At 54.5% G+C, this 23,859-nt stretch overlaps 1 protein-coding gene across 4 annotated transcripts; it reads right to left on the reverse strand.

Annotated features, from left to right (window-relative positions):
* Positions 1–1,268: 1,268 nt before the first annotated feature.
* CAD (carbamoyl-phosphate synthetase 2, aspartate transcarbamylase, and dihydroorotase) lies at positions 1,269–23,797 on the reverse strand. Of its 4 annotated transcripts, XM_027113583.1 has the most exons (44): positions 23,543–23,794; positions 23,164–23,303; positions 20,863–20,992; positions 19,860–20,002; positions 19,544–19,685; positions 19,186–19,357; positions 18,794–18,979; positions 18,510–18,622; positions 18,046–18,191; positions 17,657–17,788; positions 17,052–17,285; positions 16,705–16,926; positions 16,317–16,505; positions 15,959–16,083; positions 15,648–15,778; positions 12,860–12,972; positions 12,371–12,615; positions 11,908–12,154; positions 11,443–11,541; positions 11,038–11,262; positions 10,770–10,952; positions 10,327–10,545; positions 9,884–10,051; positions 9,089–9,271; positions 8,865–8,969; positions 8,190–8,429; positions 7,862–7,943; positions 7,396–7,562; positions 7,066–7,230; positions 6,792–6,923; positions 6,369–6,570; positions 5,811–6,001; positions 5,576–5,716; positions 5,263–5,364; positions 4,787–4,883; positions 4,115–4,159; positions 3,838–4,007; positions 3,653–3,727; positions 2,919–3,131; positions 2,588–2,713; positions 2,234–2,389; positions 2,047–2,148; positions 1,770–1,864; positions 1,269–1,657 (listed from the first exon to the last, which is right to left on the reverse strand). In XM_027113583.1, the coding sequence occupies exons 1-44, from the start codon at positions 23,622–23,624 to the stop codon at positions 1,555–1,557; spliced, it is 6,678 nt and encodes a 2,225-aa protein (XP_026969384.1). In that variant the 5' UTR covers positions 23,625–23,794; the 3' UTR covers positions 1,269–1,554. The 4 variants fall into 4 exon arrangements, 2 of the variants coding, with proteins under 2 accessions (XP_026969384.1, XP_026969385.1); XM_027113584.1 differs by lacking the exon at positions 19,186–19,357; XR_003434130.1 differs by lacking the exons at positions 1,269–1,657; positions 1,770–1,864; positions 2,047–2,148; positions 2,234–2,389; positions 3,838–4,007 and having other exon boundaries at positions 2,596–2,713; positions 23,543–23,797.
* Positions 23,798–23,859: the final 62 nt, after the last annotated feature.

The raw sequence follows: 23,859 nt of genomic DNA on the forward strand, positions 1-23,859 counted from the left end.
CCTGGCACAGCTCGCCCCTTCCTCAGGAACCAGCCCAAACCCCAACCCCGGGATCCTTGTGACACCAGGAGACCCGTGCTGGTCTCTTCTGAGAACCAGCTCCCCACACACACCTGAGACTTGTTCTCTGGTGGTTCAGATTTGTGTGGCTTGTCTCTCCCACTGATTCTGAATGCCCTTAAAGCCTGAAATAACTTCTTCCTTTTTAACAGAAAGGTGAGTTTGAAGTCAAGCGGTCCTGATATGTGAATCCTAGCGATGTGACTTTGGTTAAGCCACCTGGTAATCTTCTGAGTGTGTCGCGTCTGTAAAACGGTTGGACGTTTGGCATAGGATTAAATATATGTGAAAAGTTCCTGCTCGTGCTAAGTTTTCAAAAAACGAGTTCCATCTCCTTTTCCCATCCCTGCAACTTGCTAATAGCTCTTTGCACAAAGCAGGTTCTTCCTGAATGATGTTGGAGCAGTTTGGACCATCGTGTGCCAATTCAATCTGTAGAAGTCGCTGGATGTCTCACCACCTAAGAGGCCTCAAGTTGAGGATGAGAATTACCTTGTTCATCCTTATACTCCCACTGCACATGGTGCTTTGTACCCAGAGGGTGTAAGTTAGCCTGCTGGATCCAGAAATGTAACGCTGCTCAAGTTCATGAAATGGAAGAGCTCACACACTTTGAAGGATCCACAGAAGAGCTAGCGTGCAGATACCTGAGCTACTCCACCTCAGCCCCCAGCCCAGGGTTCCCAAGCGGAAGTGCTCCTCAGCCCCCCTTACCCTAGTCCAGGCTGAGAAGTCCAGTGAGGCGGGCTCCCAGGGATAGTAGGTAGGAGGGGCTCCTCCCAGTACCGGCAGCCGGAGAACTCCGAGCGAGGTTTTGAGGATGCAGTGGCCACCTCAGCCACTGAGGAGAGGATTAACCAGAGGAGAGAAAAGGCCTACGGGATAATGAACACCGCTAGCAGGACGCAGATGCTCAGCCCTCCCTTCACCACGACTCATGCACCTGAATTGAGGAAGGAGGGCTGGACACCTATCAGTGTAGTGCGGGCCACGGAGAGCACCAGTAGAATGGCATGTTCCCGCCCAGAACCCCAAAGAGCCACCACTCTGAAAATGGGGGACTGGCTGCTCCCCTGGCCAGAACATGAGCCTGCCCGGCAAGGCTGCTCTCGTATTTGGGAAACTATTCTCGTTTTCTAGAAGAAAGCTCTGCCTATCACACTTAACATCCTCTGCTGAAGCCAGGATACATGCAAGGAAGCAAGAACCAGAGGCAGCTCAGCTGTTTTACTAAGTCAGTGGAAAAGTAACAGTACAGATTTCAGGTGCAATAAGGGAGACGGGGCCGACTGGGCCCCAGCATCAGAGGCCCCACCCCCATGCTAGACAGCTCCAGTCCAGTCCAGCGTCTGAAGCGTGGTCCACATGTGTGTGCGTATGAGCACATGACCTATCTGGATGCCCGAGAGCATCTACTAAGTGTGCTGCCTCCGTGGAGGGCACCGGATTCCACGCCCAGCAGCTGGGCCTGAGAAGAGGCTGAGGGGTCGGGCCCTAGAAGCGGCCGAGCACAGTGGCTAACAGAGCCATGCGGATGTACATGCCATTCTCCGCCTGCCGGAAGTAGGCTGCTCGGGGGTCCGAGTCCACCTCCACACTGCAAGAGAAGGAAGGGTTACCATGTGCCCACGACAGCCTGAACGGACTGAGTGCACTCCCAGAGCCAGACCCCGCCCCCAAGCGTATCCTCAATTTTCACGCCACGTCACCTTATCTCATTGACTCGGGGCATGGGGTGCATCACCACCATCTTCTTCTTGGCCCGGGTCATGATGTGGGGAGTGAGGATGAACTGGCCGAAGCACTGCGAGGCAGAGAGGGGCCCCGTGAGCACGGCCGGGCAGGGGCGGCTACGAGCCCACGAGCCTGGGTTCCACCCCCTGTCCTCGCACTCAGTTGTCGCAAGCGAGGGACCCAGCTTTCCCGGCTGCCAGTCTGGATGCCCAGCAGCTCCAGCCCTGGCTTCTCCTCAGCCCTCGTGCTCACAGCTTCATACTCCTGGCTAGACCCGAAGCGCTCCTTCTGGATGCGAGTCATGTAGAGCACGTCGGTGTCGGGCAGCGCCTCCTCGATGCTCTCAAATTCCTCCTGGAGGGTGAGGCCCAGCCAGGGTGAGTGTGGTGCCGGCACTGACCGCCCAGCCCAGGTCCCCCACGGGCTCCCAGGGCCTGACCTGCTTGGTGCCGCGGGATGCCACGAAAGCCCGCACGTCGGGGGGCATGCGCAGGCTGGGAGGCGCCACGTAGCGCAGGCTGACGCGATACTGGGTGAGCAGGCAGGCCAGTGAATGCACCGTGCGTCCGTGCTTCAGGTCCCCAACCATTGTGATCTGGGGAGGAAGCCGGTCACCAAGAGGGCCCCCAGACTGAGCACACCCGCACCCCCATTTTAAAGCTCTCGGCCTCAGAACCAGAACGTAGACCTCAGAATGCGCGCAACACGCGCTGAAATGCAGAAACCACCTCCCCACTGTCCCCCTCTCCAGACCATCACCAGGCAGGCCTCCAACCCCTGCCACCACCCTCACCGTCATGCCGTTGACCGTCCCAAGCTCCTCCCGGATGGTGAAGATGTCCAGCAAGGCCTGGGTGGGATGCTCTCCGACCCCATCCCCGGCATTGATCACTGGCCTCCGGCAGTGCTTGGCTGCCAGCTGTGAACACGGGGACGAGGAAGGAGAATCCTGTCTTCTGCGTCTCAGGGACCCCTACTCCCTGCCGCAGTCCCACTCCTCCTGGGGTCCCCGCACCCATCTGGCCTGACTGAGACCTGCAGTCACAGGAAGTGTGGGCAGGAGGGCCCTCGTGTCCCTGGGTCCAGCCAAATCAATCCTGCCCCGGCACACAGGCCGGCCTCACCTCCACCGCTCCGGGCTGGGGGTGCCGCAGCACCACGACGTCGGCGTAGCAGCTCATGGTCTGCACCGAGTCAGCCAGGGATTCACCCTTCTGGACGGAGGACGTGGCTTCTGAGAAGCTGAGCACGGCACCCCCCAGCCGGGCCATGGCCGCTGCAAAGGAGCTGCTGGTCCGCGTGCTCACCTCGTAGAACATGGAGGCCATCACCTTCCCCTGGGGGAGGCGGGAGTCATGTGTGCACACACGTGTTCACCTTGGGGAGCGCGTGGGCTGATGCCTGCCTCCCCAACTTACGCAGGAGGGGTGCTAGAACCCTGTCCCCCAAACCTTCCCATGACCTGTTGTAGCCTTGACATTTCCACCATAGTGTCACTCTGAGCTAAAGGTCTGCCTCCAAAAAGCCATTGTTAAGAGTCTGAACGAGACATTCATTCTCTGGGAGAGAAGGAAATACCCTAGACTTCACTCCCACGAATACACCAGCACCAATCAAGTGACCAGATCAGCGGGCCTGTGTGCTGGTGCTCAGGGCCCCGCAAGTCAGCTGAATACCGATCAGAGGAGGGCAAGCGTGGGGGCGGCCTAGAGGAGCAGGACCTCCCAGAGTAGGGCTTACCTATGGAGGGTGTGGACTCACACGAGGGGACCTATGGCAGGGGAGGGAGACCCCTCTGACCACCGCACAGCCCTGCTGACACGGGCCTGGATCCCCAGCCCACAGCCCTGACCCTGACCTTGAGGATGTCGAGGCTCCGCTCCTTCTGCACCATCATGCGCAGCGTGTGTGCCACGTTGAACAGGTGAGACATCTAAGAAAGATCCCAAGTCAGCTGGAAAGGCGGTGGCCCCCAGGGGCCCTAGCCCCGACTCTCCAGGTCCTCAAAGCTCTGGGTGTTCCCCTCCTCCCTCCCCCAGGCACCTGATCCTTGGTGAACTGCTGGACAGACAGGATATGTTGGCCCACCAATGAGTGCAGCAGGGGTGAGGTCTGGGGGTGCAGCAGGCCAGGGGTCCCCAGGTTCTGGGGCGACGCCTGTCTAGGTATTGGTGGTGGAGGGTAGCAGGTGCCGTCAAGGGTTCCCATCAGCTCTGCAGAGTGAGGGACGGGGCGGAAGAGGCTGGTCAGAGGGTTCCTCCTACCCAGGCCAGATCAGAGAGGTCCCCAAGGTGAGCGCGTGTTCCGGGGCGTCTCTCACCTGGCTCAGCTGCCTTCCGGGAGGTCTTCTCCTTTGGCTCCTCAGCTACAAAGAGGGCAACAGGACAGATGTAAGCCTGTGGCTGAGGTGTGTGAAGAGCCCCCGCTTCCCCAGGAGTCCGGACCACAGTGTCTGTGTTAAACCAACTCACACCACAGTAGCTACAGCAGGTTAGGTGAGGGCAGGAAGGACCGGCAGCTCTGGGCACGGACACGTGATTTCCCACAGGGGCTGTTGTGTGTGATCAGTGGTGCCCTCCCGGAACCCTCCCAGTTGGCAAAAGGCTCCTAGGCAGGGAGAACGGCCAGGCTCACACCAACCAACAACCTGGATTTACCCCACGCTCTGCTGCCCCATGGGATCCCAGCTCCCAGGCGGAGGAACACAGCTGCCCACAACAAAAAAGGGCCTGTGAGAAGAAGCTGTGGGATGCCTCCCTCAAGCTGGGCGGGCTGATTTAGGCAAAGGCGGGCACAGCAGGTCAGATGAGGGCAGCAGGAAGAACAAGGTAAGTGGACAGAGGTGAGGTGCTGGGGGGCGCTGGGACAGTTCCTAGGCCACAAAGCCCCCAACCTCAGCCCACCTGGGACACTGCGGGGGAGAGGAGCCCATCTGGACACGTCTCTAAGTCCAGGTGGCCCCACCCTCCACGTCATAGGACCCTCCTCTTACCTGGCAAACCTGGGTCAGAGGCTCGGTGGATTCGGGGCGGCAGGTGGAAGCGGCCATCGGGAAGCGCTGGGATGCCCCGGCGGGGCCTCTCTGGGGTCTGGAGAGACAACACTGGGTACTGACCTGACCCTCCTCAAATTCAATCCCTCAAGAAAAGCCAAACTGCTCCCTGTCCGTTAGGATTCTACCTCCATCATGTCCCCTCAGCCCCGCCTCCCACTGGGCTGCCCTCAACAGGCGCGGGCCCACTGGCCTCTCCAAGACGTCTCTCTGCTTGGGTTAATAATGGGGTGTGTTTCCTGTGGGAAGACTCCTAAACTGAGAGTTAATTCTATGTTTTGCAGTAGAGGGGGTAGGTGGTGAGGATATTAAGTGTTAAGTGACGAACGTTCCACTGCCCCGAACCACCAATGCTGCCAGCCCGACGCCTGACTGTACCCCCAACCCCGCCCCCCAGCCCGAAGCAGCGCGCATACCGTGTTTAGCTCACTGGCGGCGGGGGCCGAGGGCGTGAGCTGGGGAACAGCCCCCTGTGGCCACTTGCGTACATCCTGTCCGTAGCCCGGCGGCACCAGCACCTGCGGACAGAAGGCAGGGGCGGGCAAGTGAGCCAGACTGGGGTCCTAAAGGGGTGGAAGCCAGCGAGAAGAAAAAAATGCCCTGGGGACCTGCACCCACCCGCACCCGGGGCAGTTGGACGGGTAGTGGGACCACAGAGATGTGCTGGGGTGGGAGGAGAATATAGCACGAGCGGGTCACGACCGGCCTGAGCATGGGCCACACACATACCTGCCCGTCAATATAGGCAACCTCTCCTCGCAGGACCACACGGCGGACGGTGCCCTTCACCTTCTGCCCTTCAAAGGGTGTCCAGTGGGCCTTGGAGAAGGGCATGTGGTTGGGGACCGTCCATTCATGCTCCAGATCCACCTGTCAGAGTCATGGGTTACGCCAGGCACAGGCTGCGGCGTGGAACGGCTCCCAGGGCTGGGGAGCCCCCGCCCCCCGGCCTTCAACCCCACACCTCCACATAGGTGTCCTCCTGGGGCGGCAGGTGGAAGATGCGCCGGGGGTTGTGGTGCAGTCGCTGCAGCAGGTCATCCAGGCTGAGCCGGCCCTCGCTCACTGCCGTCAGCAGTAGGGGCAGCATGGTCTCCAACCCCGGGAAGCCGGGGGGTGGCTGGGGCCCACACTTCTCGTCCACGGCGTGGGGGGCTGGGAGAAGAGAGCATGACCCTCGGAACCGATCGCCTCCACACACGAGAGGTCACGCACGCCACCAAGATGGTGCCTCACTACCAACCCCGATGCTAATTTTTTCTGGGAATCAGAAGGTAGGGAAACTGGGACTGCTGTCATCTTTGGGGGCCCACCCCTTTCACCCACATTCTCTCATTTACAGTTTACTCATTCGTTCTTTCAGTAAATATTTATCAAGCACCTATGACAGACCAGGAACTGTATTAGAGGCTGGGATCCTACCCAGATCAAGGCCCAATCTTCATGGAACCCAAGGTCCTTGCCCGTGAGGATGGGGCACGAGCCCGCCCGGGCAGAGGGGGTTCGGCCTGGGCCCTCTCACCATGGTCGGAGGCAAAGCAGTCGATGACGGCCATGTTCTCCCATAGGGCTTCCACATCCTGCCGGGAGCCAAGCTCAGGCCGAACCTCCCCCTTCCCGGGCCCCAGACGCTCCAGGTCATCGCGGCTCAGGAACAGATGGTGGGGCGCCACCTCACAGGTCACCGGCAGCCCCCGTGCCTTTGCGGCTTTAATCAGCAGGATCTGGGGGAGAGCAGGGAGACCTCGAGGAGGCCTCCCTCCAGGCCCCACCCTGCAAAGTCCCCGCAGCCCACCTCCCCTCTCGGAAAGTCATGGGGCAGATGTGCTGGGTACGGGCTCCAGGCTCCCCTGCTCGTGCCCTGCCCCTCTCCTGACCCCAAGGACTACCCTGATCACCTGGAGTTACTGGGAAAGCAACAGGGGCACCTCTGCTGGGCTCTCACCTCTTCCTTCCGCGCCACGTGACAGATGTGTACCGAGCGCTGGGTCAGCTGGGCCACCATGAGGACGGCGGCCACACTCTGACGCTCTGCGTGGGCCACAATGGGGAGGTGGGACGGCCACGTCTCGAAGTGCTGGGGGCAGGAAGAACATTCCGGGACCGTGCAGAGCCCAAGCCCTCACAGAGCTCCTGACTCACTGCTGCCAGCCCACTGTGTGGGGCCCTCAAGCCAGGAGGTACTGGTTGGCTGCCTCCTCCCACCTGCCCACCCCTACCTCCATCCACTGGGCCACACTGTCCAGCCGCAGCTCGGAGAAGGTCTCGTTGAGGTAGAGCTTCAGCCCTGCAGCAGACCCAGCCACAGCACCCAGGGTCCCTGCGTTTTCCGACGAAGCTCCGAGGAATAAGGCATAGTCACAGCGGGCGCCGGCCTCTGCCAGCTGGAGAGGGTACAGTTGAGATTAGGCCCCTCAGCACCGGTGCCAGCGTGGCACCCATGCATGGCCTGGGCCCCTGGGGAGGGGCAGAGGGAGCAGGGTTCAGGGAGGTGGGGGAGGCTGGTGGGGGCATGGGGGTCACCAGGAAGCAGGAGAACAAGGGCTCACCTTCTGTGCCAGGGCCAGAGCAGGGGCATCGATGATGGGGGGCCGGGTATTAGGCATGGCGCACACCATGGTGATGCCCCCGGCCAGGGCAGCCGCTGTGCCTGAAGCGAAGTCCTCCTTGTGTGTCCCCCCTGGTTCCCGCAGGTGCACGTGGACATCAATCAATCCTGGGAGAACACGGAGGCAGCAGATTAGAGGAAGATTCCAGACACAAAGGGCATCAAGGAGGTGAACTGGGGTGGCAGGAAAATAAGCAGCGACCGATACAAGTGAGAGGTGGTGAGGTTTGTCAAGGGCATCGTGGATGGAGGAGTAAAAGAGCTTAGGGTGAGGCAGATTCTGGGCCCTCCCCACTCCGTACACTCCAGGGCAGAGTGGGCCCCACGGCCATCCTGTGCTGCACCCAGGGTCCATGCAAGCTTCTACCAGTGTCCAGAAGCCAGGTTCTCTCAAGAGATGCACTTACCAGGTAGCCGCACGAGCTTCTGGGAGGTCATGCAGTCAACATGCACCTTCAAAGGAGGGGCTGGCCCAATCTGTCCTAGGGCCTGCAAAGTGGGAACCACGGTCAGCTTTGACTTAAGGGCAGCCTGGGAGGTGCAGAGAGGGATTGGGTTTTCCCATAAACCAGGCTTCGGCCTCTCTATACCCACCTTCTCTCTCTGCAGCCACAAAACTTGATCACTAGCATAGCTGTTTCGTACTGAGATTTCCCAGCCCCAGGGCACGCTCACTTCTCCCTCTTCCCCCACTGACGCTGGCTGCCCGCTTCCCGGCACCCAGGTGTCAGTTACCTCCACAAACAGTTTGGTGCACTTGATATCGATGATGAGGGGCACGGAGAAGTCAGCGGCCAGGCGCCGGGTGCGGTAGCCCTTGGTGACAAAGGAAGAGAGACGCCGGCCCCCGGCCCCGCGCATGGACAGGTTAATCACTAGCTCGAAGTTCTTCTCAGCGAGCTGCTCCAGGATACTTCGCTGTGGTGGACACTCTCCATCCACTGCTTCTTCAAAGTGCCAGTCCACAGCCGTTACCTGTGGCCCAGAGACAAGGTCGGGGCCAACCCGAGCCTGGCAGGGGCCAGGAAGGCCAACCGGAAGGGAGGAGAGGTGGCCCGGGAGCCCATGAGGAGGATGGGGACCAGGCTACCTCTCTTAGCTACAGGCAAAGCATTTTTCTTGACAAGAAAGGCATCTACACTACGGTTACCAAGGACTCTGCCGTATGAGCCCACACTTCACGCAGAAAGATAAAATTCTGGAAGGAAACATGCCAAAATGTTAACAATGGTGGGGAGGTCATGAGGGAATTCTTTTTTTCTCTTTGCTTCTCTGTATGTTCTACTGCTCTACGTGGAATATATAATTTATACAATGACAAGAAAAGCAGGCGAACAGGGAGAGAATTCCTGGGTGCTCTCACACCCTTGGAGAGTGGGCAGTGTGGGGTAGGGCAGGAGCAGCCCATACCTTGACACCGTGCTCTGTATAGAAGTCAGCAGTGCCCAGGCTGGCGTAGAGGCTGTAGCCCAGGCTCTCCAGCAGTCGCACAGTTGGGAGCAGCTCACTTTTGTTCTGAACCAAGAAGGAGGATGAGGCTGTGTTTCTCCCGTCTTCCACTTCAAGGTCAGCCCTGGCCCAGGGAGCCAAGGCCATCTGTCCCCCCATCTTCAGGCACCCCCCGGATTCTGTACCTTATAGCTGCCAATGGTCAGCAAGATGTTCTTCTTGGGGATCTTAAAGCCAGTGCTTAGCATGGCCTTGAGGTAGGCCTCACAGCGGCTCTCCCCGAAGCCAGCCACTTCCCCGGTACTGGTCATCTCCACACCCAGCACCACATCAGCACCCGCCAGGCGGGAGAACGAGAACTGGGGCACCTGAGAGAGCAGGAGGTGAGTGAGGCCCAGGCGTGATAGGCCCATATCCTGCACCAGTGGGGGGGCCTCAATCCCCTCTCTCGGCCTCCTCCAGACAGCGGGGTGAGCCTTCCCTGTGCGGCTCCACGTGAACCCACCAATCATCGGCTGCTTCCCAAACATGCTCGGGCTCCCCTCGGTCTCCACGAGGCTACTCCCTGGCCTCGGAACACCTCCTCAACAAGCTTGGCCAATCTCAAATCTCACATCCTGACCGTCCTCCAAGGCTCATTCCAAATACCACTTCTTTTCTTGAGCCTTCTTGAGGGTCACCACCCTCTCTGGAAGTCGCACCTCCTTTAGCATTTTGTTTTTATCTCTATTATGCAGGTTTATCACACACTGTTCTAGAAACAAGCTGTTTTTGGACCCGACTTCTCTTGCCTCCCATCACTAGAGTGGAAGCTCCTAAGAGACAAAGACCATCTTATTGCCCTGACGGCCCAGGAAGGCCTTGCCCACAGGAGGTGCTTGGTTCATATGCCGACTGACATATAGCTTGTGCAGGAGATGAACTCCCTCCACTATTTGCCTCCCCGCTGACTGATAACCTCGGGCTTCAATCCTCCTTACCTTTACCCCCACGACTCCAGAGCCAGTCATGAGCCCCACAGGCTCCACTTCTTCCCCCATGATGACCCGCGTGGCCAAGGCTACTAGGTCCACACCCAGGGTCTTGGAGACGAAGGGGAAGGAGCGGGAGACACGCACGTTGCACTCGATGACTTTCAGCTGGTCGTCCTGGGCAGAGAGGGACTGGTCGGGCCTTCCACAGGTGGGCTTGTGACACCATCCCAGGGACCTTGGCTCTTCCCCCCACTCATCGTTCTGTGGGTCATCAACCCGGGACAGGGGGCAGGGTGACTATTAGAAACCCTGACAATACTGTGGGCTCGAGCTGTGACCCTGCCCCTCAGGCTTTCCTCCTCCGATGAGGGCTCCCTGGCGCCAGGGCCGGCACAGAACAAGGAGGCGCCACGGACCTCTGGTCCCTGCCTTTTGCCCCCTCTTACTACCTTGGCAATGAGCTGCAGATTGAAGGGTCCTGTGACCTGCAGCTCCTGGCCCACGGCGTGCACGATGGCTTTGATCCGCTCCAGGGTTTTGGCAGTGATGTCCTGCGGCGGGGTCACCAGCGTGGCATCACCTGAATGCACACCTGCGTTCTCCACGTGCTCGGAGATGGCGATGGCTGCCACCACACCATCACAGGCCACAGCGTCCACATCAATCTCCTAGTGGGGGGTGGGGGGTGGGCGGCGTGCAGGGCAATGTGATGTAGAGCAAGGGCCATCTTCTTCTCCCGCTCGCCCCTGCAGGAAGCTTCCCTTCCTTTAAGAGCCCTGGCACAACCCGTCCTATCCAGCCCCCTGTGCCTACAAACTTCTGTAGGACGAGAGAGGGGAGTCGCCTCTGAGGCTGGGAGCCTGCCTGCAGAGACCTGTCTGCAGCCTCCCACCTTGGCCTCCTGGATGAACTTGGAGATGACCACGGGGTGCTCCTTGGAGACAGCTGCCGCACTGCTCAGGAAGCGCTCCAGGTCCCCATCAGTGTAAGCCACGTTCATAGCAGCACCACTTAGCACATAGGAGGGGCGCACGACACAGGGGTACCCCACGGTCTGGCAGAACTGGCGGGCAGACTAAGGGCAAAGGGAGCTTAGCTGGGTTGCTCACACTCACCCGTGACGTCATCCAGCCTCCAGACCCCACCAGGCCCCAGCCCACCTCTAGGTCACTGAGCTCCCTCCACTGAGGCTGGCTGATACCAATGGTGTCCAGGAGCCGGGAGAACTTAAAACGGTTCTCAGCCGAGTCGATGGCTTCAGGGGAGGTGCCCAGCACCCGGCACTGCTGCCGATGCAAAGCCATGGCCATGTTGTTGGGCAGCTGCCCGCCCATGGACAGGATCACGCCTTCGGGGTTCTCTAGCTCATAGATGTCCATCACCACCTACGGTGCAGGAGGAGAAACAGGTGGCGGCAGCAGGCAGGGTCAGGGGTCTGAGTCTTCTTGTTCTCTGCTCTTCAGCCTTCACCCTCAAACCCCACAAGTTCTAAAGAGTCTTAGGTCCGTCAGCTACTCCTACTTGACTGGCCTCCCAGGCTAACGGGCAGCCTTCACCCGTCTCACCTCAAAAGAGATCTCATCGAAGTAGAGTCGGTCACACATGTCATAGTCAGTGCTGACTGTTTCTGGGTTGTAGTTCACCATGATGGTTTTATACCCCATCTGCGACAGCGAGGGGAATGACATTCAGCAATCAGATGGGAAGAAGAGCACCGAGAGAGTAAAGCCAAAGCAGTACTCCAGAGAGCACCGCCTCAGCTGTCTCTGAAACTGCTGTACAGGACGGCTGCCTTGGGAGGGAAGTCAGACCAGCAATGAAGCTATCGGAAAAGCAGATACAGAGTTCTGGAGAGGAACCACATGTGAGGCACAGGACGGCTTAAGGGGACCCCCCCAACCCAAAGCCCTGTGATAGATGTTAAGGTGCAGCAATGACTAGAAAGCGCCAGGGTTGAGTGTGGGTGGAAGGCAGCTGCCAAAGCTGATTAGAACAGCAGAGAAAACCATAGGAAAGACTAGCTCTTGGACCTTTCGGAGCTGCTGGATGCAGCCCACAGCACACCAGTCAAACTCGACGCTGGAGCCGATACGGTAGACGCCAGAGCCCAGGACCAGGACATGAGGCGTTCGAAAGCTGAGGTCATGGGTGGTGCCCCAGTATGTCAGGTACAAGTAATTTGTCTGGGCTGGCCATTCAGCTGCAACTGTGTCAATCTGCTTCACCGCTGGGCAGATCCCCAGTTCCTGACGCAGCTTGCGAACAGCCAGCTCTGTGCTGAAGAAGAAGGGTCAGAAACGTAGGCCCTGGGAGTGGGGTATGGACCAAGTAGAGGGCGGAGATCCCAGGTAGGGATCAGAGAGGAAAATTCCCAGGGCTGAAGGTCAGGGGCCTCCAAAGCTCCCCACACCCTCCCCTCCGAGGGCCCCTCGCTGGTACAAAGGTTCTCTGCCCGGCACTTCTCAGCCCGAGGCCCTCCCCGCCATCCCTGACCTGAGAACTGCGAGGGCAATCTGCTTGTCTGAGAAGCCGAGGCGCTTGGCCTGCTGCAGCAGGGGTAGGGGCAGAGACTGTCCACGGTGTTGCTCCAGCAGCTGGGTGTGTGCTACGATCCGCTTCATTCGGTGCAAAAACCAGCGGTCGATGCGAGTAAGTTCATACAGGCGATCCACCGAGTAGCCAGCCCACAGAGCAGCTGCCACCACAAAGATGCGCTTGTCTGTTGGAGTCTCCAGCTCCTAACGGGGAGAGGGCAGACAAGCTAAGCCTCCGCTTCCCCATCTGTAGAAACAAATCTAGTGATACGTCCTCAGAATAATGAAACATGAGAAATGAAGTCACCGAACTCTCAGCAAAGTGAAAACACAGCAAAGGTCCGCCAGTGACTGCTGCTAGTACTACTGGCAGCAAGCTCAGGGGCTGGGGACAGAGAGAAGCAGGGTCCGTCCCGAGGGTACTGCCAGGGGAAGGGGAGCCACTTACCATGTCACTGACGGGCTTGACTGTGTGATCAAAGCCCACGCAGTTCTCATCCACCATGCGCAGAGCCTTCTGGAAAGCTTCCTCAAAAGAACGCCCAATGCCCATGACCTCACCTGGAGGGATACCATGTGAGCACTGAGGGCCAGAGGGCAGAGGCAGCTGGGGGCGTGCTGCCCAGAATGTCTGTAGTTGTTTTGTTTTTTTTTTTTGGCCTCAGCTTGTGGCCTGCAGGATCTTAGTTGCCCCACCCAGGAATCGAACCTGCACCCCCTGCAGTGGAAGCTTGGAGTCTTAACCCCTGGATGGCCAGGGAAGTCCCCAGAATATCTGTAGTTTACAGTCAAGTCCCACGGTGGTGGGATTTATGGTGTTTCATTGAGAATCTTACACTTGCACCTCTTCTCCCTACCATTTTCATGTTTTGTGTTTATTAGTGAAATGAAACTAAAATGCCTACAACGGGCATGTGGATACTGGAACATGTTGCACTTGTATCACAGAGGCCCCACCCACCCGTTGGGTTATCCAGTTATTCGGTTTGCTTTATTCATATTGTGATGATACCATTTGGGATCTGGCTTACCCTTTAAAACTTTTTAAAAGTCTGGTAACAGGAAGATGATCCCATCACTCTATAAATCCATCCAGAGCTAATCACATTTACAGCTACCACTTTAGAGTACTTCCTCCTGGACTTTTTTCAAATATGTTTTATACATGATTATAGTACACATACAACTTCTATCCTGCTTTTTCCCTCATGGTAAGCTTGTTCCCACATTCTATGTCACTTTATTACCAGCCGTTTAACTCCTGTATGATTTACCATAATGTAACTGCTCACTTACTGTAAGACATTTAGTTTTGACGTGTTCATCATTCTAAGTGAGGCTGTGATGTTTTCCGTGCTTTAGGTTATCTCCTTAGGATACATTTCCAGAAGTGCATGGGCAATAGGTAAGATAAATCTTCTGGCCCTTGGTAAGTATTAGTGGCTTTATAGAAGTCTGCGCTTTACAATACAAAGTATAAATTTAACCAATCTTCTAAGAAGTGTGTATAATCATTTAAAAGTTTTTGCTAATAAGCAAAAATTATTATCTCATTTTAACTAGATTTATAACTACTAAAAAGAGGGAACTTCCCCCATCCCCCAGCCCTGCTTATTGATTTCCCATTCTATAAAGTTCTGTTCATGTCCTCTGACAATTTACCCTAGGGTCTTCAAATATTCCTTACCAAATGTATTTTTCTGTTTACAATCCTAACATTTGTTTCTTTAAAAAAATTTTTAAAACGTCAAGATGGTACCAGTAATGTTAAGTAAGTGGATGAGTGATTTTGCTCAATTCCTTTGTAATGTGGTTATATTATAAAAGTTTTTGTTCTGGGTAAAAGAAAAACCCAATGCACTAATACATGCAGGCCTAGAAAAATCCTGGAATCACACATATCCCCAGATTAATCTCTGTATGACAAGATTACAGGTGATGACTCTTCTTTGGTTAAACTATCTTTTCTAATTTCTCAATGATTCATGTATCTTACTTGTATAATAAAAGTTACAAAAAGTGACCATGGCAGATCACGCTCCAAGAACACTCAAATAGATGTAAGATACTTAAATGTCTCATCTAGGAATCAATTTTTGATTGTCCTATTTTCAATCCACTTCTTTTAGCCACAATTTATGGCTTCATTCCCATGTTTATTATAATTTTTACGTTAACAGAAATTCATCTCCAGAAGGAACAACTTGGCAGTCCTGTAAGATTTCTAAACATTCTGAGATCATATCTGAGCTTAGACTTACGTGTTTAAAGGCTACTATTGCTCTTAATGGAAAATCTGGAACACAGCAAAATGCTCTTACCCTTAGCTGGTGGCACTTTGGTACATGCACATGCTTGTTTTAATGGAAATGCTTTGCAGGACAAACCAAGGCAATTTAAAGGGTCAGTATAAGGAAGCATACTAACTCAATCCCAGCACGCTCTCCACTGCTTGGAGGCTGACCATCATGCCCATTCACTATTCATTACTAAGTGTCCCTGTTTTTATGAAAAGGTGTCTGATGTCCTGCTCTGATCTTAGACATTGTATTAAACAACATTTCATTTAGTGACCATGGCAGGAAGTGCCCAGAGAAGGAGACACGCTCAGCGTGGCTGCCACTGCGCTGACTTGGCCTTAGAAGTGTTCATAGGAAAACAGCAGTCGTCGTTTCCCTGAAGCAATCAGTATTTAAACAAGCGTGGAGAACAAACTGTCACTGTATTAACAGCCTAGTGACGAGGCCATGGGCAAAATGCCATGAAGTGCTGTGCGTGGAGTTTCATGGAACTGGTCTCACCCATGACAGGCAACATACTGTAAACAGAGGAACATAAGCAACTAGCAACTGATCTAGTTTTCAGTTCTTGGCTCCGCCCTTTACTCAGGCACACACTTTCCTTCTGTGGGACCTGCTTACTCATGCATAACATGAGAGAAATGAGATAGTCCAATGGCTATCACCCCATCCCAAGATTTTTGACATGCCATCTGGGGAGTGGAGGTAGCATGTGTATTCGGACAGATTTCCAGATGTCTTTGATTCCCGCCCCTGAGGAGGACTGCTATCTTAGTTGGAAATATTAGTTCTGAGAAACCGTGTTCCCAAGAAGCTGCTCATATAGGAGCTGAAAGATCATGCCAGGGAACTGACTCTATGACATTCTAGATCCTTGGGACATGTGGGACCCCATGAGGTGATCTGGGGAGGGGGCTCCTGGGGTGTGTCTCTCACCGACACTCTTCATGCAGCTCCCAATCTTTGTGCTGACACGGAGGAACTTGCTGAGGTCCCAGCGAGGAATCTTCACCACACAATAATCCAGACTGGGTTCAAAGGCTGCTGTTCCCCCTGTCACCGAGTTCCTGGGAGCCATCGGGTGAGGGTGCCAGAGGACAGAGCAGGAGATGTAAATGGTGAGCTTCCAGATAGTTCTCTCCATCCCACACATCCAGGCCAACGTCCTTTCCACGTTCCCTGTCCCATACATGTTTTTTTAAGCTCCCCACCACCTTTCCTCCCTGATCTCTCCCCAACCCTTGTACCTGAGTTCAGGTAGAGGGATGCCCAAAGCCAGCTTGGCTGCCACGTAGGCCAGTGGATAGCCCGTGGCCTTACTGGCCAGGGCGGAGCTGCGAGAGAGCCTGGCATTCACTTCAATGATGTAATACTGCAAAGAGAGAGAACAGAGAAAGAGTTACCAGATAACTGGCTTAGAAGGCCTGCCTAGGAAAGGTCTCAGAAAGGCAGGAAAATAAAGCAGCATCCTCCGACCCTACCGAAGATAATCCCAGCTTCTACTCCAGGGTCTGTAGGGTTAAAGGGCCTCTTGGTCTAGAGGCCCCAAAATTATGGAAGGCAGTCCAACAGCTACAGTATCAGCCCCACGGCCTAGATTCTCACCTGCTCAGACTCAGGATTCAAGGCATACTGCACGTTGCACTCCCCAACAATTCCAAGGTGCTGAGTCACCTTGATGGCCGTCTGCCGCAGTAGCTGGTACTCCCTGTCATTCAGCGTCTGGCTTGGAGCCACCACTATGGACTCCCCAGTGTGGATGCCCAGTGGATCTAGGTTCTCCATGTTACACACCTGTGAAGGGAGAGTCCCAGAGTGGTCACTGCCAAAGGGAGTCAGGAGAGGCAGAAGGCTGCATCCCAGGGTCCTGTTGCCTCTGGAGACGCACCCATCCTGGGTCTGAGGGACATCGAACTCTCAAAGATATCAGCTGGACCCCGGCTCTTACAAGGGCTCATACTGCCTGATGCTATGCCCCTCCTCCGTCACTCACCGTGACACAGTTGCCATAGGTGTCTCTCACCACCTCATACTCAATCTCCTTCCATCCTTTCAGGGACTTGTCTACCAGCACTTGGCTGGTATGGGCAAAAGCTGGGGCCACGAGAGCAGAGAGCTCCTCTTTGTTAGAGGCAAAGCCAGAGCCCAGGCCCCCCAGGGCAAAGGCTGCGCGCACCAGCACGGGGTACCCCAGTCTCTCGGCAGCTGCCTGGGCCTGCAACGAGCAGAGACGGACAAACGGATCAGGCCTTGACTGCGCGCTGCGCGGAGGGCTCCTGGACCCGGAGAGAATACGACGTCAAGGAAACAACACCTGTCCACCCCAACCATGCCCCGAACCTGCTCAAGAGAGTTTGCTGCCTCACTGGGGGCCACGTGCTCTCCGATCTCGGCCATCCTGGAGGCGAAGGCGCGCCGATCCTCAGTCAGCTCAATGGTCTCCACGGGTGTGCCCAGGACCCGGACCCCATACCGAGCGAGCACCCCAGCCTTGGTCAGCTCCACACCACAGTTCAGAGCTGTTTGGCCCCCAAAAGTCAGTAACACGCCATCTGGGCGCTCATTACGTATCACCTGAGGGAGGAGGGAGGAATAATAGTCATTAAGACCCTGGGGTTAGGGAGTGGATCTAAGAAGTTGGAAAGGGCTTCCCTGGTGGCGCAGTGGTTGAGAGTCCGCCTGCCGATGCAGGGGACGCGGGTTCGTGCCCCGGTGCGGGAAGATCCCAGATGCCGCGGAGCGGCTGGGCCCGTGAGCCATGGCCGCTGAGCCTGCGCGTCCGGAGCCTGTGCTCCGCAACAGGAGAGGCCACAACAGTGAGAGGCCCGCGTACCGCAAAAAAAAAAAAAAGAAAGAAAAAAGAGAAGTTGAAAAAACCCAGAGTGACACAGGATCCCCCTGCCCACGTGGGTCCCCTCCTCAGTCTAGCCTCACCCGAGTCATACCTGGGTTACGTAGTGAGGCGTTATTGGGAGGAAATAGACCTTGTCAGCCAGCCCCTGGGAGGTCTGCACGGTGGCAATGTTGGGGTTGATCAGCAATGTCTGGATGTTCTCCTCCTTCAGGGCCTTGATCGCCTAGGGGGACAAAAAGGGCATATCGGCCTCGAATGCAGAAGCAAGATTTTCAGTCTTAGACCAGTATTTCTCTTCCTCTTCTCCCCTCCCTGGACTCTCAGTCCCTAAAAACCCACTTCTGTTCCTCACCACCTCACCTTTCTGCACATTCCCCAGATCTCCTGGGTCACTTCCTCCCTACAACTAATGCTCATGCCTCAGCCCTGTCTGCTCCTGAGGGCCACACACCCAGAGGGTCAGGGACGCACGTGCTTTACCTGAGAGCCCGAGTAGTCAAACTCTCCGGCTTGGCCAATGGAGAGGCCCCCTGAGCCCAGAATCAGAACCTTTCGTGGTGGTGGAAGCCCAGAGCCTGGGGTGGGAATCCCACGGAGACAGAGGCGCTCAGCCAGCCGCTCTCGAACTATGGAGGCAAAGAAAGTCATAGAGTGTTAGAGCTGAATGAGACCGAGAGGTCATCTAGACTAACCCCTCACTTTACAGAAGAATCAAGAACAAGTCATGCCTCTAACGAGTGGCAGAGGCAGGACCAGAAGCCAGGACTTGTGATTCTGGGTTCCTTTGAATAGAAGAAGCATACATGAATCATCTTGGCCTGACTGCCTTCCAGCCCTCCCGCCTAACCTCCCAAACACCTATCAGTTTCCCGAGACAGGTCCATCTTATGCCTCTCCTGGAGCCCATTCTTAGATCCACAACCCAGTTCTACTCAAGTGCTTACCTGTCTGGCCCCCAGGGCTCCTGGTGGTGGCTTCTTTCACAGTGTCCAGAAATATATCAAAAAGAAGTTCCATATCTGAAGGGCCAGCGTGGTGCTCTGGGTGAAACTGGACACTGTTGAAGAGAGTGGATCACGAAAATTGCCAGCATCATCGGCAGCCTTGGAGGTAGGTAGTGGGAAAGGTGACGGGGGCCACTGCTGCACTTTACTTTTTGATCTTCAAGTCCCAGTGGGCTTCAAAGCCGTACAGATCCAGTCATCATGCCAGAACCACCCAGGCTCACCTGAAGAAGGGCAGGCTCTCATGTACAATGCCTTCATTGGAGTGATCGTTGGCGTTGGTGAAAAGAGGAAGCCAGCCTGCTGGCAGTGAGTCTGTTTCCACAGCAAACCCATGGTTCTGGGATGTTAGAAAGCAGCGCCCAGAGCCCACCAGCAAGCATGGCTGGTTATGGCCTCGGTTCCCATATCTGGAGATGGAAACGTACTGAGTCACAGGCCCCTTTCACCCTCCCTTCACTACTGTACCAAACCCAGCTCTTGCTGATCTCACGATTCTCAACAACCCGCACTCCTATTTCAACACTAATGAACACCAACTCTACTCCCAGTCCCAAGACTCCCCACACCTCATCATGTCAGAGGTGTGGGAACTTCCTCTCCCCACAAGTCCCACCTCATCTTGTAAGTCTTGGCCCCAATGGCTAAGGCCAACAGCTGGTGTCCCAGGCAGATCCCAAAGACAGGTCGGGGGTTCGGTTCAGATAAGACACGGCTCAGTGTGGATACCACGCTGGGATAGGAGGCGGGGTCGCCAGGGCCATTACTCAGAAAGAGACCCTCATACTCTGGAGTGGGCAGAAAAGATGATGTCAAAACCCGTGGTTCAACTAGAGAGAAACACCACTAGAGCAAAAGCCCTTATCTCCACCTTCTTCCCTGCAGCTCATGTTGACTTTCAGCAACTGGACCGAGGGCCAGACCTTCCACCCATGCTGTTTGTCTGTCACCTTGTACAGACCTAAGCTACTCACCCTGACTGTCTAATGCGTGGTCCCAGGGTACCACAGTGACCTCTGCCCCACGCTGGCACAAGCATCGGATCTGATTATACTTGAGGCCACAGTCCAAAGCAAGGATCCGAGGGGTGCCCCCTGAATTGAATACCCGTGGGACCTGAGGAATAAAGGGCGATGGTTGACAGCTGTGATTAGTAGGTATAATGTGCACACACAACAATCCCTACCTTGGAGGCCTCTTCTGGTTCTCCCTCAAGTGTTCACCCCTCAGTATGGGCAGAATATAACTACTGTGCTTAGTCTGGGATACTCTCCCACTCTACCTCTGTACCTTAATGGAGACCTCCGGCACCAGGGCGCGGGCATTGGGGTCCAAGAACGGCAGGGTTGAAGGCTCCGTCCCATCCTGGACCAGCTTTCCCAGCAGAGACCCTTGCTCTCGCAACTTCTTAGTCAGCTCCCGAGTGTCCACTCCTGCCCAAACAGCAGACTCTGAGAGATCACTCCCCCAACGCAGTCACGCATGACGTCAGACTTCCATTTCAGAGCCTGAGTCACACACTGTGACTGTTCCATGGGCATCAAAAATCCCGGGCTATCCTGCTGGAAGTACCCTACCATGAAGTACTCTTGCCCCCAAATATCACATATGAATTGAACCACCACTCCAGATCTGTTTACAGAAAATAATACCAAGGGACAAAAGAACACGCTAAATGACAATACAGGAATGTAATCAATAAAATGCAGACTGTGGGGTATTCTAAAGGAAAATCATCCGTTTGTGTCAAATAGGGCCAAAGAGTAAAGATTATCAACCAAGTGCAATGTACAGACCTTGCGTAGACCCAGATTCAAATAAACAAAGTTTTTAAAAAATCAGAAAGTTGGAGAAATTTTAAACATTCCTTGTATATTTGATATTAAGGAATTACTGTTAATTTTTAAAAGGTTACCGTAATGTTACTGTGATCATGTTTTTACAAGGGTTTTTTTTTCACAGCTATTGAACTCTCTGTGGGTGAAATGATATTATGTCTGAGATTTGCTTCAAAATAATCTGGGAGTTGTAGTAGTGGTGATGAAATAAGTTTAGCCCTGAGTTGATGAAGCTGGGGGTTCATTATCCTATTCTCTCCTTTTGCATGTTTGAAATTTTCCATCTGAGTGAGAGCTCAGTTCCTTCCCCCAGCTCCAGCCCCCAGTCTAAAGCTTTGGAATCAGGTACACTGTATCACAATCTTGGACTCAAGTCCCAAGAGTCCACAGAGTCCTTGATTCTTTCCATCTGGGTATCTGTGCTCCACTCAGACACCCCTGTGCTTGCACCATACCTTGTAGGCCGGGTATGCCACGCTGTTGCAGCCACTCATGCAGGGTACAGGTGGCACTCCAGTGGCTGGGTGTGGGGCAGCACTCTCCTACCACCAGTCCTGCCACGTGGATCCCCGAGGATTCAAACCACTGTCGATGGGAGGAGGAGACTGTGAGGAGCCCAGGGCCACACACCTGCAGGGCCATGGACCCTGTACTCCAGCCACACTCAATGACCTGTCGTTCCTTTAACATGCCAAGCACCTCATGCTTTTGCCTTTTATCAGCAATGCTGTCCCCCGCATGAAACACTGAACACGTGGGCCTGGGGTGCCTGATTAGTAATTGAAATGACATTTTCCTTTTCCCTTCCTTTTCTTCTATCCCCTTTTCCATGAAGTCACCCCCATTCTCACCCATTGCAGCTTGTGTCTCCTCCTTAGAGCTCACCTAAGTTCACTTTGTTTCTACTTGACTTGCTATTTCCATTGTATTACAAATGTGTCCAGATGTCTTCATCAGCGAACTATGAACTCAAGAGCAAGGTACCTGACACATGATAGTAGTCAGCGTTTACTGAGGGCCCACCTGGTGCCAGGCACTATAACAGATGCTGGGGGAGGAGCACGAGCATAAAAAAAGACAAGGTCCTGTTTTCAGAATGTTAATTTGCTACCTAAGGAACCAGAAAATAATAAAGTAACGTAGATAAAACAATATCATAATCACAGGGTGTGATAAAAACATAGTGTAGAATAGGCAGCGGCACAATACCTTACTAAATAAAAACAAAGCTTCAGGGTGCAATACTAGGCATTATACCCCCACCCCACCCCCACCCCCCACTTCGTAAGGGATTATCATTAAAAAAAAAGGTAATGTACTGCTTCCCTGGTGGCGCAGTGGTTAAGAATCCGCCTGCCAATGCAGGGGACAAGGATTCGATCCCTGGTCTGGGAAGATCCCACATGTCGCGGAGCAACTAAGCCCGTGAGCCACAACTACTGAAGCCCGAGCGCCTAGAGCCCGTGCTCCGCAACAAGAGAAGCCGCCACAATGAGAAGCCTGTGCACCGCAATGAAGAGTAGCCCCCGCTCGCCGCAACTAGAGAAAGCCTGCATGCAACAACGAAGACCCAACACAGTCGAAAATAAAATAAATTTTTAAAAAAATTAAAAGAAAAAAGGTAATGTAAATTTGCTACTCGATAGATAAGTTTATAATAACTAAGTAGAGAAACAGATTGTTTATCTAGGAGAAAGTGGCATATTTAAACTACATCTGCTTAGTGGTGGAAGGTTTAAAGAAAGATGAATGGGATCTGAAGGCTAGTTTGGCAGAACCCTCCATGGCTAGGTGTCTGCACATGGACAAGTGCATTTATAGCATATGTGCTGCAGAAGCATCCGTGGTGGGCTGGTGGCTCCAGGAGGCCTTACTCACCTTGGTTGTCAGGGCCTCAATTTTGCAAGTGTATAAACTCAACTTTGACATGTATCTAGAGTTGACAAAGCTGAAGACTTAGGTCAATTAACCAAGATAGTGCATTATAAGCTAGAATGCAGTGAATTTATACAGAATGCAGTGAATTTATGTGATGAGGAATGGTTCTTCCAGGAATACCAAGCACTTCTCTTTCTTAGAGTTTCCTTTTCCAAGTGTCAGGGTGACAGGGAAAGCATATTAAGAATTAAAGGCTCAGTAACCCTAGAATTAGGACAAAGTGAGTTTTGAGGAATACTGCACCGGAGGCTATGGCTGCTCTACAATTAACTTGTGTTGATTTTTTTTTTTTTTTATTACTTGAACTCTCAGAGGGCAACTTAGTTTCCAAATTCCAGACGAGGAGGAATAGGAGAAACCTCACTGAGAAGGAAACTGAGTTTCTTATCTACATACTGTAAGAACTCTACTGAAAAGTGGTAAAGAATGAGGCAAGGTAAGGAAAGCAGGTTTAGATGATAATCAACTTCATTGGTCTGGTAGGTGAACTGTGACCTACCATCACTGAGAAGGGTGTGACCCTAGTTTCCAGTCTCTTTCCCATTAATTTACGCACTCTTAAAGCACTGCTCCCATCACATCACTCTGCTGCTAAAAAATTTTCACTGGTTCCTTACTAGAGCCCAGACTCTTCGCCTTCGCCTCCAGCACTCTGTGCTTCTCAAGGTGTTACCTAACAAACCCTGCAGAGTGCTTGTCTATCACTTTAGTGTGTACCTGCTTTCTCCAGAATGCCCAGCGGAATGTCAGTGTCTTCACTAACAGTTAACAATTACTGATTTGAAAAGGAATGTAGAGAAAGCATTGGATGTGGCTACCTTGCTGAGTCCGAACTCATCCACTTCATCTGGGGGAATGCCGTAGTTACCAATCAGAGGATATGTCAGCACTAAGATCTGTGCTTTGTAGGAAGGGTCAGTGAGGGCCTCGGGGTAGCCGACCATACCGGTTTGAAACACTGCAAGAAAGAGGCAGAGCTGGGGCTTAGGCAGGGCACTCTTCGGAGCACTGCCCCGAGCGAGGATAATGCCCCAGTGCAGGCTGCCCTGACCGTCAGGGATAAAAGGGGCCGGGCTGGGGAATGGCGGGGGAGGGGGTGTGCAGGCGGGAAAATGGCGGGGTCTGGGCAGGGCAGGCTGGGCAGAGAGGGGCAGCAGAGAGTGGGATGAGGTCGGCAGCCAGCCCGGACTTGCTTACCCACTTCCCCGGCAGTCGACACAGCGGCCCCAAAGGGCTGGCCCCGCAGGACCGACCCGTCCTCCAACACCAGGGCCGCCATGGGAGCGGAGCTCAGAAGCCGGGGTGATTACAGAGAAGCGGGAAACGCAGCAAGCCCCAGCGGATGCTAGAACCACGTGAGGACGGCGCGCCCGGATTCGGTCCACGTGGCTAGCCGCGCCGGTGTCTGGATCAAGGGCGGCGTGGACCCCGCAGGAGCCCAGGCGCTCTAGGCGGCGGCAAACTGCGGCGGCGCGGGCAGCTGGCGGCGTGAGGGGCGGGGCTAGGAACGTGAG

Source organism: Aethalodelphis obliquidens, unplaced genomic scaffold (assembly GCF_003676395.1).
Source record: "Aethalodelphis obliquidens isolate GAN/ISIS:26980383/991018 unplaced genomic scaffold, ASM367639v1 scaffold12, whole genome shotgun sequence".
Lineage (NCBI taxonomy): Eukaryota > Metazoa > Chordata > Mammalia > Artiodactyla > Delphinidae > Aethalodelphis > Aethalodelphis obliquidens.